This window comes from Chroicocephalus ridibundus, chromosome 1 (genome assembly GCF_963924245.1).
Source record: "Chroicocephalus ridibundus chromosome 1, bChrRid1.1, whole genome shotgun sequence".
NCBI lineage: Eukaryota > Metazoa > Chordata > Aves > Charadriiformes > Laridae > Chroicocephalus > Chroicocephalus ridibundus.
In genome coordinates this window covers 212,227,046-212,241,838 of record NC_086284.1, presented here as the reverse complement: position 1 = coordinate 212,241,838, position 14,793 = coordinate 212,227,046, and the positions used below count along the sequence as shown (strand labels likewise).

Genomic DNA, 14,793 nt, shown 5'->3' with positions numbered 1-14,793 from the left:
AACCTACAGAAGCGCTGTCACCTCTGCGCACACGAGGTGACCTGCTCCCCGTTGAGGCACACAGAGAACTTTGCTGCACCCATTACAGGGCCACATGGAATCCAAGGAGCCTTCAGCACGACGGAACCTCCAGGCAGGATGAAGTGAATTCTGTGTCAATGATGTTAAATTCCTCCAGGAATGATTAGAAATAATTTCTTTCAGACAGACACACACCCCTCTCCCCGTGGTAATGCCAAGATGGATTTCTCCAACTGCAGTCCAACATAATGCGACACTGAGCTTTGCTTTGAGACATCCGTCAAGCCCGGTTAGATGATGCAAAAACCGGTGCTTCCACGTGACTGCTTGGCTAGTAACTACAGCACTTGGGCAAAAAAATATTTACACCGTCTCCATGTGCTTCGCTGGCTGCAATTAAACCACTGACATGAAACACACGGGCCCCGGCACATGGGTAAAACAGCCCCGGTCGCCTTTTCCATTTTAATCTCATTTTTTCCCAGTGTTCGGGTCCTGCCGGGTCACCCGACCGCGCCCCGCGCAGGCCCAGCGCCCCGCCGCACCAACTCCCCTCAGCGGCCGCGCACCGCCGACTTCTGCCCCGTTGCCACGCGTGATGACGCCCCTCTCTCCATTTTTCTCATTGGCTGCTCCAAAGGCGCCTCTCCGCGATTGGTTTGCGAGCGAGCGCGGCGCGGGTTTTGATTGGCGGCCGGGGAGAAGCGGGGAGCGGGATTGGTTGGGAGCGGCGGGGCGGAGCGGGGAGGGGAGGGGGCGCGCGGTGCATGGTGGGGCGGCGGGCGCGCGTGGAGGCTGAGGGGTTCATGGCGGCCATTGGCGTTCACCTGGGCGCTACCTGTGCCTGCGCCGCCGTCTATAAGGTGAGGGGCCGGGGCCGCTTGGGGGCGGTGTGACTGCTCGGGGGGGGTCCTTGGCGGGAGGTGGCGGCGGGCCGCGGTCATCTCTGTTCCCTCACGGGTCTCGCAGCGGGTGGAACTCTGAGGGGACGCCTCTCTCCACAGGATGGTCGCGCCGACGTGGTCGCCAACGACGCCGGAGACAGGGTCACTCCTGCGGTCGTCGCCTTCTCGGAAAGCGAGGAGGTGCGTGTTCCCGTCCGCGGTGGGGGTCGGGAGGGGAGGGGAGTGCTGCCTGGTGCTTACTTCTTTGCGTTGTTTTTTTTTTTTCTTTATTTTTCATTCAGGTTGTTGGCTTAGCTGCAAAGCAAAGTAGGATAAGAAACGTTTCAAACACTGTAGTGAAAGTAAAGCAGATCCTTGGACGAAGGTAAGAGAGCAGGTGTGAAAGGGAAGGTGAGAAGTTCGGTTTCCCCCGTTAAAGCTGGTCAGTGAAACGCAGTCTCAGCTCTGATGTTGAAGGCATTTTAATCTGGTGTGATAGTAGTTTGGTTAACCTGGCATTGACAGGAGGGTATGGCAGATCTTAAAAATTCTTTATATTGTGAACTTTTTATCCCACATTTCATGCCAGTATAAAAAGTAAAGAGATGCATAGTATTTTATGTCTGAATCTGCGAAAATCAAATTGTGAAATTAAGTAACAAGTTGTGTATGTCCTTTTGATATATACTTGAGTTTCTTAATTAAAATGTCATGTACTTGGATGTTTTCCTGTGACTAAAATCCACTGCGGTCTTATTTGTGTGAAGCTGTGTATTGCTTTTGTTACAATCGTGAAACATGCTGGTAATGCTTGTTGTGATTCTTCAGTTAATGGAGCTGTGAGAATTTGCGCTGTCAGTCACAGTGGTACTAGAACTAAAATTATTGCTCTAGGTCTAACATCAGAGACACAAGAACTTTTTAGTGGTAACCTAGCTATGTGTTACAGCTCTAATTGAAAGGAGCCGACAAGGTGATGTCCGTTTTGAGGTATATTTTAGTACTTCTCAGATGCATAACTTTACATAGTTAGTAGCGAACTAAGGATAGTCATCTTACTGCTGTCGCGTTATTTCAATCAATGCAACAAAAGTGTCCTTAAAATCTTATGATTACTGCAGATAGCAGATTAAAACAATGCATTGGGTTTTGTTTTCCCTTTTCACTAACTAGTAGGTATTTTTTCTACCATTTGGGGAAAGGGGCTGTTGGTTTTTTTCTCCTGTGTAAATGCATCTGTAGAGTGGAAACAGAAATTTTGGTTGAAGTATAGCTTCATATGCTGTAGTCATTACAAGGAATATATCAGCAAGATTAATTTATGCAATTACCCTTGAGCATATGATTGATTTTGCTCTTTTGGATTTGTCTGGACAGCTCTGGTGACCCACAAGCAGAGAAATATATTGCAGAAAGCAAATGTTCAGTGAGTATGATCTAGGTTTTTTTGTTGTTCTTAGAATAACTGTTATCATTTTATACTGTTATTCTCGGCATTGTTTGCATGACGCCATGTTTGTGTTCTGTAGTGGTCAGCTCTTATTGTATGAGTTCCATTTGCTGCTATATAGAATGTTTCTCTTTATAAAAAGTAGAAAACTTACTATGTTCTGGGATCTGCCATTGTAAGTCCAACAGAAACACTAGATGATTTTTGGTCATTCTCAAAAGGGATGATTCTTAATATATTTGGGTAATAGCATTGCGGTGTTTCTTAGCACTGGTAGAAGATGCTCAGGTTACAGCATTTTGTGATAAAAATGCTTAACCACTTGGTATAATATCAGTATTCAGTTTGGATAATACTGTGCTTGTTGCTAAAACCTTTTTGCATAACAGGAGAAAAATTATCTGGGAAAACACATTCCTAAAGAAGGAACAAGTTTTTCTGTGGTTTTTGACTGTTCGTATGGACATGCTGATATAAGTAGTTGCTGGTTTTTCTTATGGAATATAAGCAGGCACGTACTTTTGTTTTAAATTATGTTTTCGTACTAAGGAGACTTCTTAATGTAAAAGGAAAGTCTGGAGTCTTTAAGTCCATATGAATGTCACTGTCATGTCTGTTGGATAATACAAGTGTTTGTGTTATCTTTAATAAGCATCTTGGAAGCATTTATTCTCTTATAGTAGAGTACTGATGCAGAAAGTATTTACACAGTCCAGTGCTTTTTAATATGGACAAAAACTAAATTAAACATTACCCTTTGTTCATAATCAAATTATGTATCTAACAAAGGTACATTGGGTTTGCTTACAGATAATTGAGAAGAATGGAAAACTTCAATATGAAATAGATAATAAACTTATTAACCCAGAAGATGTGGCAAAACTAATTTTCAGTAAAATGAAAGGTAATAATATGAAAAGGTAATAAATAAGTAAAATCATAAAACATGTTTTAGTTTTTTAAGCTGTCCTCATATTTTTAAGATGTAGTGTCTTGGTTTTTTGCTTTTAATCAACATGTTCTGCCTATGTTTGTAAACAGAAACTGCTCAGTCTGCATTGGGTTCAGATGTAAATGACGTTGTTATCACTGTACCATTTGATTTTGGAGAGAATCAGAAAAATGCCCTTGGGTAAGAGGATTAAGATTTTTCTGTTATTTCACGTGCCTAAAGGAGACCGTCTGGCGGATCAGCAATGGGAATTCTCCTGCTGGACTTGAGCTTGTGACTCTCAGTCACCACATAGGAGTACTATCTGAATTGGGAATATGTGAAAGTGGGAGTTTAAATTCTGGCTTTAGAAACTTCTTATGGAATTCACTGTTGTAACCAAAACGAAATTCTGAATCAATTGAAGTGAGAGGGAGTTTTGGTATCATCAAGGATAGAAGGTCATTTCAGATGTGGATCTTTAGTGTCCCCTTTGAAATGAAAACTGTTTCTCAGCTCTCCTCCATAATTCCCCATCCCTTCGTACAACAATACTTGCCAAACCACGTAGCGTTATGTGACTATTGGAGACTGTTTTGGCAGAGAGCAGATACAGAATACACACCAATATTCTACTTGGAAGTTCTGTTTGGAAAAAGTTCTGCTGTAACAATTCCTCCATATGAAAGCATAAGTAGACTTAAAGCTGTACATAATTGGCAGCACCTATTTCTGCTTTCTGATATGTAGAAGCCCTTATGTTTAACTGTTGTGAAATACTTAAAGGACACTTAAAGTTGGTCATAAAACATTAGTGAGCTGGATAGTTGTGTATTTATGTATAATGAAATGTTCTATTGCTTTGGCATACAAGTTTCAGAATAACCTCAAAGTGGAGGAAATTACTTGTAGGACAGTCCCAGGGTTACTGAATTTTAAAGAAAACGTGTAAAGAAAATGTTGCAAGTGAGGTGCAGTAACTTGATTTGGAAGTAAAAGCAATTTTCCTTGCATGATATCCGGTAAAATAATGTACCAAGAACTTTTAATGCCACTCTTGAAGATGAATTACCAAGTTTGATTGAGGGTGAGGTTTTTCATCTTGTAGTTGAAGGGAATTTTGGTTTTTATGGGGTATGTAGGTTGATAAGTCAGGGTTTTCTTTGACGATGAGCACGCAGCAGATCCAACTACCTGAAGATCGCAGTAGTAACTGAACTTCTCGAGACCTTTCTTTTCCAGTTGCTTTGCTTTGTTACTGCCATGCTGTAACCAAGTTCTTAGTTGGTGGTATATGTAGTTCAGATGAAATCTTAATAGTGTGCGTGACTATAGTGAAATCGTGAAAGTAAAATGAAATGCTGTTATGCCTTATCACAGGGAAGCAGCTGCAGCTGCTGGATTTAATGTTATGAGATTAATTCATGAACCGTCTGCAGCTCTCCTGGCTTACGGAATTGGCCAAGATTCACCCACTGGGAAAAGGTAAAATCCTAATATTTTACTGCTTAAATTTAAGCTGCTGAACTTAAATCCTGAGAAATCTTAAATGCGGGAATTCCATGTTGCCTTAGCAGTCAATTCAAAATTAATGATTTGATGCTTGTTTTTCTTTTTTCTCTCAATAAAGCCAATAACGAATTAGAAGTTGTAAATCCGTAGTGTTTTAAATCCCTTTGTTCTGTGTTTTATTTTTTTTAGAATTCTCTCTAAATATTTGTCCCCAGATTCTGTTTTAACTCTCTAATGAGCTGATTGGCATGAAGAAAAATGCATCCATCCTTAAACAGATTTTGGCATAGCTATTTTTCAATTGTGCGAGCTGGGGTCATTTTGCATATGCTAGAAGAACTAAAGCTGAGTTCTGAGCTCAGTAGGTGCATTGGGTTTCCCTTATGAATATTCATATAATTCACAAGACTTTTGAAATAGCAAAGACTGCTATCAGTACAAACAGCTGTCTTTTTTCTTCTTGGTTAGTATTTTTTTTTACCCTTATGTAATTCTTGCCCATAACTTTGAATGTAATGTTCAGTTCTCAGTTGTGTTGTAGGAAAAATGTTGGCTGCTGTAACTGTATGAAATAGACTAACTTTGTCCTTCAGGGAACATTGTCAAGTAGTCAGTGGTACAAAAATGCATTAAATACAAACAGCACAAATCAAATTCTCTTGACAAAACTGATTAAAACCTGCCATATGCGATACGGTGGTCATCTTTTTAGAAAGTGTGTCAAAGTAAACATAATTTTAGATGGATTATTAATACTACTTTCTTTTTTTTTTAACATGGCAGCAATGTGTTGGTTTATAAACTTGGTGGAACATCACTTTCTATCACAGTCATAGAAGTAAACAGTGGAATATATCGTGTGCTTGCTACAAACACAGATGATAGCATTGGTGGAGTTTGCTTCACAGAAGCTCTGGCACAACACTTAGCTTCTGAATTTCAGAGGTAGGTTTTGAATTCCAAGCATGTTGCCATTAGGACAAGAACTTCATTATCTGATGCTTGCTTTCAAAAAAAAAAAAATCGTGTTAGGCTGTCAGATCTAGCAAACTGTCTCTGAGTCAAATGGCTCAAATAAAGATATTAAAGGAACAATCAGTTGCTGAGGGCCAAGGAGGAAGACTGGGAAATACTTGGTTTAGGGTGGATGTTAACTAAAGCTGGCGTTGAGCTATAAAGGCTCAGCTATGAACTGTTCTGTGTTCTGGGTGATGTATGTGACTAACAGGCTTCTTGCATCCTTTCAGTCATAAGCTTTTTGGGGGGGCGGCAAGGAATTCACCTGTGGGGGTTTCATTTTTTTTTCTTGGGGGCATGAAGGACCGTGGCGGGGCTTGGGTCATCAGACGGAAGTCTGTGTGGCATGTCATCCTATGATGAACAAAAATGAGTGAATGCATTACCATTAGCTCTAGTGATCCTGAGGTCAGTTGCATGCTATCACAGAAGGAGACCTCTTAGATGAAACATACTATTTTGTTGGCATGTATAATGTTCAGTGTTCATTTTCTTCTCAATCTGTGGTTAAAATTGATTAACTCACAGGCCTTTTCTTGCTGTTCCTTGCAGTCGCTTACAGGATTTGCTTAACTGAGAAACTGTTCAGAAAGACTTAAATCTGTATGATAAACACTAATGCCTGAGTTATGGGTGCCTCTACACAGCATTCTTTAGTTGAAATTGAAGTAGACGCTTTTATTCTTTGAGAGTTTTCAGTAGTGTTATTGCAGATAATACTAAAATGTCTACAGGGAAAAAAAAGTTCGATAGCATTAACCTGTTTTTCCTTTCACAAAGTTAACGTTATTGCTCAAATGCCTGCCTTTCTAAACTGGTACCTCTTCTTTTGGTTTTGCATTGTGTTTTTTTTTTTTTGAATGTAGGTCTTGTAAACATGATATTAGAGGAAATCCCAGAGCCATGATGAAGTTAATGAACAGCGCTGATATTGCAAAGCACTCGTTATCAACCCTGGGAAGTGCAAACTGTTTCGTAGATTCATTGTATGATGGATTGGATTTTGATTGTAATGTCTCCAGGTAAAGCAAATCTTGAAGTTACTGCTTTTACGTAAATCTAGGCTTGAAATCTTTCTATGTGGTATTTAGTATGTTCAATAAGCCTTGATTATTTTTTATGGTGTTAATTTTAGAAACAGAAGATAACAGAACCATCAATATGAAACAAAGCAAGTTGGTCTTCTATGATGCGATCTGTAGTAGTTGGGGTAGTAACACTAACAATGTTGCCCTAATGGTTAGAAAATAAAGTGCAAAAAGGCACAAGGGGACACCATCTTTGGAGCCTGGTTGTTGACGAAAGGGGAACAGATACTGTCCTTACTCAAGGTGGTTCCCCTCCACCCATTATTGGTTTTGTTGTTGTTTTTTCTTAAAGAAAATAAGAATTTTTGACTCTTTCATCTAAATGAGCTCTAGAATGATAGAGTCATGGAAGTTTTGATGTTCCCTCTTTCTGACAGCTCGAGTAGAAGGATGTTTTCTGTTGTCTTGTTTGTGCTCCTGTGTCATACTACAAGTCTTTTCTCTCTTGGGATGATTTCTTATTGAAATATTTAGCTGATTTTGATTATTGCTCTTCCAGTCAGCTCAGTTTTGGATCAGGATGCTAGTCCTGTGGACTACAGTTGCAGAATTTGCTGCATTCATACAGAGTAAAACTTCCTCTTCAGGTCTGAAAGAGCCTGAAGAAAGAACCGGTTTGTTTTTCAATTTGCTGAAGTACCTACCCCGTGTGCAAATTGGGACACAGCTTGATTTGCCTCTGAAAATTGAAGAGCCTTATTTCAGTCTTTGTGTCTCCATTTCAAAGATGATGAAGGATTTTTGCTTCTTTTTCCACATATGAGTCAAGACAACAATACTGTTTTTTTTTTCTCTAGAGTACACTGAAGAATGAATGTGCATTTATGTAGGTGTTAATGATGGAATCAATAGCACAGATATCTTCAAAACAACAAAAAAATCATGTCTTTGACATGAATAATTGGGAAATAAGATTTTTGACTTTTTTTTTAAATAAATCACTTAGTAGCAGGTGTAGCTAGAGAAACAAAGTATATTCTAAAAATGATTGTTCTCCCATTTCAGGTATTTGTCTCTAATGGATGAAATGACATTTCTTAAATTTTATTTTTTTTCTTTTAGGGCCAGGTTTGAACTTATCTGTTCTTCACTCTTTAGTAAATGTGTAGAAGCAATTAAAAAGCTTTTGCAGCAAGTTGGGTTTGCGGCAGATGATATTAATAAGGTAATAACAGAAGTCATTTGTCTGTAGTATGCCTTATAACTCCACAGGAAGAATACTTACGGGGCCTGTTTTCTTTGCAGACTGAGATTATTTTGTGATGTGTCTGTTGAGTCTGAGACAAAAATACTTAAAGTACATAGACTCAAGATCTTTAGAATTTCTGTGTTTGCTTTGGTTTTTTTGTTTACTTGAAGTTACATATAAGGTGGTTTGAGTCAATGTTGTTTTTTTACTGCTGCATCTTGAATAAGTAGTAGAGGATTTGTCTCCATTTGGTGTGTTTGTGTAACTCTTGGTAGACCAGAGGATTATTTTCTTTAAGTTTAGTATATAGATTTTCTTCTGCCTTTGCTGAGCTTTGGATGGGATTTTCTGACACTTCTGAGGAAAGCCTGAGTTTTGGCGTCTTTTTTTCTTAGGAGTTGAACAAATTGCTTAGGGTCTGCTTGGTGCCTGTGTTCCTTCTTGACAGCTTAAAAAACTAAGGAACACATTCAGTGACAAACCGTAGAATGCTTTAATACAAAGATGGTGACTAAAGTAGCAAACGTTAATAGTTTCATTCGAATGTCTTTTTTGCTTTGGTATGAGAGTGTAACTTCATCTCAACCTCTGTGCACCTGCATGTGGCAAATACTGCTGTGTTTATTGTTGACAGAATTGGCACATAAATTCTGCAGCAAAAGTTAGCTGGTGCTTTTAATGATATTTGATGCTATTTCAGACTCTCAATTAGTGTTTGCTGTGTCACATCAGAGTTTCACTGGTAGGATAATGAAGTAGCCCAGGCCATTGTTCAGAGTCTTTTGTTCTCTGGTGGCGGTATTTTTTTGGTGGCCCAATATGCTGTTCTCTCAGGCCTTAATGCTTGAGGGGGGAGACACACTTTAAATGTAAAAATAAACGAACCTAACTTACAACTCTTAAGTTATGTTTTACATGAAAAAAAGTGGGAGTTAGCTTTGCTTCCAGATCTAGTTGATCTCAACGAAGTTGCTGTAAGAGAAATGTTTTAAGGGCTTTTCTTGCACAAGATCATTAAGTGAAGGCTGGATGTCAGTGACAACCCTCAGGATTTGATCCTGGGGCTAATACCATTTAATATCTTATTAATAACCTATAGGGGCATGATAGTGAGCAGCACAGGTTACAACATGGGGAAATTTTAAAGAAAAGAATTTGTAGTGTGAGGGTGATCAAACACTGAAACAGGGGCCCACAGAGGGTCCTCCATCCATAGAGATAAGGTCCTGAGCAGCCTGTTGTAACTGAACCTGTTCTGGGCAGGAGGCTGGACTAGGTGACCTCTGGAGATCTCTTCTAACTTGGCGTTATTTTATGATGAATTCCTGAATTCTTAAAATGTTACTTCATCTAGCTGATGCTTACTTTAAGAAACGCTTTTTCAAGATACCATTTCAAACTTGCAAGTTATTTCCTTTAATATCAAATATAAAAGCAACAGAAGCCAAGCAAAGATGGCATCATTTTTTCTTTTAATAACTACAGGTGATAAAATATCCCAGAGCAGTTTGCATTTCTGTATTGCAGGTTGTGACCTGTCTGTTTTTATCTGTCGGAAGAAAGATTTGAAATCATTAAGGTGTGTTTTCCAGGTAGTTCTCTGTGGTGGGTCTGCTCGAATCCCGAAGCTACAGCAGCTGATCAAAGACATTTTCCCAACCGTGGAACTGCTGAATTCAATTCCTCCAGATGAAGTTATTCCCATTGGTGCAGCAATAGAGGCGGGAATTCTGCTAGGGAAAGAGAATCCTTTGTTAGAAGAAGAAGCACTCTTTATTGAATGTTCCGCCAAAGATATACTTCTTAAGGTAAGGCTAAAATGATTTAACTTAGAAAATTTTACCACTGCAGTGAATATACAGCATTACTTACGCACGATTGATGTTAGAGAAACAGTGTTATTAATTCTACAGATTAGCTGTTGATCAGCAGTAAGTGGTAACTTAGCTTTATACACAAAAAAAATTGACACAAAAAACTGCTTGATTTTTAAGGGGAGATAGATTGTGTCTTTGCTATCTTGTTATAGCTGGACTTTTTCACTTATTTATAGGAATGTTTTTTTTTTTTTTACTTGCTTTGATGGTAAATGTGGTAGAGAAGACAAATCTTGGATTTCTTTTCTCTTGGAGTGCTGTTGTAACACAGCTCACTAAAGTACTTAGAGAAAGGCATGAACTTTTTTTTTTTTTTTCTTTTTAAAGGGAGTAGATGAGTCAGGGGCTGACAAATTCACAGTGCTATTTCCATCAGGGACGCCATTACCAGCTCGAAGGCAGCACACTCTGCATGCTCCTGGAAACACTTCCTCTGTGTGCCTTGAACTATATGAGTCATTGGGAGAAAGTCCCATGAAAGCAGAAGGGAAATTTGCCCAGGTGAGTACATACACTTTCATATGCGCTACTAACCACAGTTGGAAATCAAGTGATCTGAAAAAAAAAAAAAACAAACCCCAAACTTGAAACCAATCCCAGCCCTACCAAAACTTCTTGTTAAAAAATTAGAATGATGTGCATCTCTATGGAAACAGCCATTAAGCATTCTTCTAGCAATGTGTTATGAAGCGCTGAAGCACTTTTTAAAGAAATTGAAGTTTCCTTTTGGAATTTCTAAATGCTGGCGAGGTTTGACATTTGTCAGTACTGTAGTAAGCTTACCCAGGATGAGGGATCATAACCGGTTGTTCCAGTAGTACACAGATTTCCGACGTTTTCGAAATAAAACTGCTGGAGGTAATGATGTAGCTGGTGTGTGTACTGTTGATTACTTTTTGAACTTCTAGATAGTTCAGGATCTTGGTATTAAATACGACATTTGATTTTTCACAGTGGTAAGATGTGATGTTTAAATCCTCACCTGATATAAAGATACTACTTGTGAGTCAGCCCATTGAGAGAGCACAGCTTGTTTGAAACAGTGGTGATGTGCTTACTCAGTGCACTTAAAGCACCAGGGAGGGGGCAGATGTGGCTGAAATGGGTGGAATACTTGAGAAAATTGGTATTCTACCTGTGTCCTGCCCAAAGATCTTTAAGGTGATAGGGAAAGGATGCTACCTAATAATTAGAGAACTGATTCTAAGTAAAGGAACATGCTCAGCTCTCAGCGTAGTCTGTGAGAGTTTTAGGTACTCCAGCTATCTTGGTGGTAGACCCTGAAACAAAACCACTGAAACGGTTGTGCAAATAGCTAAAAACACGTAGGTTTGTCCTACGTATGAGTGAAGTTCACTAGGGTATGCTTTGATTTTGAAGGATTCATATGAGATGCTAAACGGAATGAATTGCACAACTTCACTATTGTGTCACTTCCATTAAACTGCTGTGCAAGTATTTAGAGAAGTTGATTATAATTTAATTTTTTTTCATGAACAGATTGTACTCCAGGATTTAGATAAAAAGGAGGATGGCCTACATGACATACTAACCGTTCTCACTATGAAAAGGTACCCAAAGTATTTATTGTTCTGCTGTTTTACTTGCTATGTCACACTTCTGACAAGCAGTCTTTTCTCCTGTTACGGAATGTTTCATTTTTTTTAATTTTGTGCTGAGAAATTTCAGCATTTCATTGCTTACAGCGCTGTGTCGTAGCAGGGGTAAATTCTGTGGGACTGTGGGTTTTATGTAATACCTTCTGGGCTTTCATTGTTTGATTCCTAAAGAAATAAAACTTAGAGTTGTATAGATTTTTAGCAACTTTTGAACTGTTGATCAGTTTAACCATGCTTGAGAGCAGTCAGGATCTCAAATTTCTGGTGGAATGTGTCGGGTAGTTCTGTTGAGTGCCCACACTCTTAAGGAAAGAATGAAGTAGAATGTGTCTCTATTAGTTGCTAAGGAATCCATGAAGGACTTTTCACATGTAGTATTTGTGGTGAAAACCTGTGGCTCTAGCCTTTCAGAGGCATGAGGAATAATTCCACAGGAAATCAGACTTTTTACATAATCACCTGTTTATTATGGGAAAATAGGAAGTATCTTATGGCGGGGTGGGGAACGTAGATGACATGATATTGAACAAATTTCTCTTAGGCCTTAATAGGAGTGGTTGGGCTCATTTGAAATAGTCTAAATAGTTTATAAAAATATCAGAAGGTGGAATTCAAAGTAGTCAAAGCATGTTTATTTTCTGAGGACTCCTGAAGTTCATATTGCTTTTCTAAATAATATGAAGGTTGTCTAGATGTTCCTGAAAAACTGAATCCTTACTTGCTGTTTGAGTTCAAAAGACTTGGTTTTCTTCTGTTAACTATCAGGTGTATTAATGCTCTATTAACAGACTTCACCTAAAATACCTTGTTAGTCATACAGAGACTTGCACTTTGCATTGATAAGCGAAACATCTTAGGGATTATATATACAACTGTATAGTGCAGAAAACCTGCAGTATTTTTAAAGGGGGGTTTAGTAGTACTTATAGTGAAATTTCCCTAATCTTTTTTCATCTAACGTATCTCTTTCTGTCTAAATATCACGTGACTGTTGTATGTCTAGATAAAGTGAGATTCAATATTGTCTCTGATTCTTGAATTTTGAAAATTAAGGTTTTCCTCCTTGAAGGAGATTCTTGATATTTAAAGACTACTTCTGCTTTTTTAAAAGTCAAGCTCTGATGGTTTGAGAAGATGTGCTTATCTGTTGGTTGCTGTTAATCAGAGTTGAAGATGAATATTTTGAATAATATTACTGCATGCTCAACTTACAAACCTGTACTAAATAAACTTAGAATATTTAAACATGTTCCTGAATCTTTTCCACCATATGTAGAGAAGATAAATGCTTTCATGGAGAGCAAGAAGTGCATATCTAAATACTCAAACTAAACTTAATTTCATAAATTTCATCTATGTTGAAGCATCTTCTTCCCTGGATATTTTGGTGTTCATCTTTCTTCCTTTCGTCTGCATAAAGGCTGTTGTTTATTCTCTCTGGAACATGCAGTAACATACTAAGTGTTGTGTTGAGATAATCCTTAACATACCTTTCTCTTTTATTTAGGGATGGGTCCTTGCACGTTACCTGCACAGATCAAGACACTGGAAAGTGCGAAATCATCACTGTTGAAGTGGCGTCATAATCTCTTTTGAAAGGCAACATTTTTCCAAGTTGATTTTTGTCTCTTGTTGGCTTTTCTGCCAAACTGGTGACTCTCTCTGAGACGTCTTAAATGATTCTTAGAGGACCGTAATACACTGAAGGAAAACATTAATTTGCCACCAAGTCTGGAGTGGAAAGCATGGTGCAAAATATTAGTCAAGACACCCAGACAGCAGAGCATTGAATTATCAGCACCTGTTTAAAAAATGCAAGGGGCAAATCCTCATGCCTGTGGTTCAGCAACAAGCATATTACATAGTCTAAAGGCTTTTCCTTGGACTAATCAGGTCCTATGCCCATTCCCTGAGTGTATCTGTGGCTACAACAAGAAAGCATTGAACCAGCAAGAGCCAGAATGGTGAAAATCCACTCTCTGATAACCGTACCAAATTGTACTGAAATCCTGTGTGGTCCTGATGTTGCCTGAAGCCATGGAGGTGATGCCCATTTGCGCTGGCCTCTTGAGTGGGATTTTTTTTTTTTTTCTGGAGTTACTGTAAGATAGTTTTGTGGTGTTACCTGAAAAATGTGTGTAAGGGTTATGTGTACTTATTTATGTGTTATTAATAAAATACATTTTTTATGCAGATCCTGGTATCCTGCATTCTGTGGGGCACTGTTCTAATCTGTACGTCATCATATATTTGTTCAGATATAAGCTGGCACCTTTTTTTGGTTTTACATAGGGAGTAATAAGAAGGAGACAGAGCAGGCAAGTGTAGTGAGAGGTTTTGAGGGTCTCGGCCTCAAATCAAGGTGCAGTTTAGGGGCAACAGTTTACCCTGAGGGACAGATATTATCTTATAAAACAAAGTTACATGGTAAAGCCTCAAAATTAGAGACAGAAACTAGAACAAGGGCTGCCTGTCTGGATTTGAAGAGGCCTGTTTTCAGTCACCTGCTTTTTTTAACAGCTTCCTAAATTGTCTTGTATTTACAGAGTGTGTATTTCAATATTTTCCCTACCTCACAAAAGCAAGATACTGCATAGCATAGATATAAGTGCTACTGCATTCCAAGCAAATGTCTGCATTGTGTGGTTTACCAGCTTAGACCTGGGGTTTGAACTTGTGAGTCTTCCTCAGGTGGCCAAAGTGCTGGGGATGTTCTGCCTCCCTTATTGCTGGGTCTTTGATCACTGGAAAGTAAGTAAACAGTTCATCAGTTCCTGTGTAAAAAGACTTCTAAAAAAGTGTCTTGGAAAACCTAAAGTCTGGTTCTGTGAGGGCAGTGCAGTACTTACAGCCCTTCTAAGTACAGGTAAAGAAACATTTAAGCACTAACAAGTGGCCAGACATCTCTAAGGGATGTTTGTTGTGTGTAATAGAACCATAGGATGGTTTGGGCTGGAAGGGACCTTAAAGATCATTTAGGTCCAACCCCCTGCCTTGGGCAGGGACACCTCCCACTAGACCAGGCTGCTCAAAGCCCCATCCAGCCTGGCCTTGAACACCTCCAGGGATGGGGCAGCCACAGCCTCTCTGGGCAACCTGTGCCAGTGCCCCACCACCCTTTCACATAGTGAAAAATTTCTTCCTTATGTCCAATCTAAATCTCCCCTCTTTCAGTTTAAAACCTCCCTGATAAAGAGTCCCTCCT

The 14,793-nt window shown here is 39.2% G+C and overlaps 1 protein-coding gene across 2 annotated transcripts; it reads left to right on the top strand.

Moving 5' to 3' along the window:
* The first annotated feature begins 777 nt into the window (after positions 1-777).
* HSPA14 (heat shock protein family A (Hsp70) member 14) lies at positions 778-13,747 on the top strand. 2 transcript variants are annotated; one of them, XR_010069574.1, is made up of 14 exons: positions 778-884; positions 1,026-1,106; positions 1,208-1,290; positions 2,283-2,331; positions 3,166-3,259; positions 3,397-3,487; positions 4,667-4,771; positions 5,582-5,743; positions 6,682-6,837; positions 7,966-8,068; positions 9,685-9,900; positions 10,346-10,470; positions 11,470-11,540; positions 13,096-13,161. XR_010069574.1 is itself a non-coding variant. In XM_063323581.1 (14 exons), the coding sequence occupies exons 1-14, from the start codon at positions 789-791 to the stop codon at positions 13,172-13,174; spliced, it is 1,560 nt and encodes a 519-aa protein (XP_063179651.1). In that variant the 5' UTR covers positions 778-788; the 3' UTR covers positions 13,175-13,747. The 2 variants fall into 2 exon arrangements, 1 of the variants encoding a protein (XP_063179651.1); XM_063323581.1 differs by having other exon boundaries at positions 10,297-10,470; positions 13,096-13,747.
* Positions 13,748-14,793: the final 1,046 nt, after the last annotated feature.

What these genes read in the sequence shown, in the direction of transcription:
- HSPA14 (XM_063323581.1), top strand. Translation starts at nt 789, where the DNA reads ATGGTGGGGCGGCGGGCGCGCGTGGAGGCTGAGGGGTTCATGGCGGCC. An exon ending in CCTGCGCCGCCGTCTATAAG is followed by an intron (nt 885 to 1,025) that starts GTGAGGGGCCGG and finishes CTCTCTCCACAG; the next exon opens with GATGGTCGCGCCGACGTGGT. An exon ending in CGGCAGATGATATTAATAAG is followed by an intron (nt 8,069 to 9,684) that starts GTAATAACAGAA and finishes TGTGTTTTCCAG; the next exon opens with GTAGTTCTCTGTGGTGGGTC.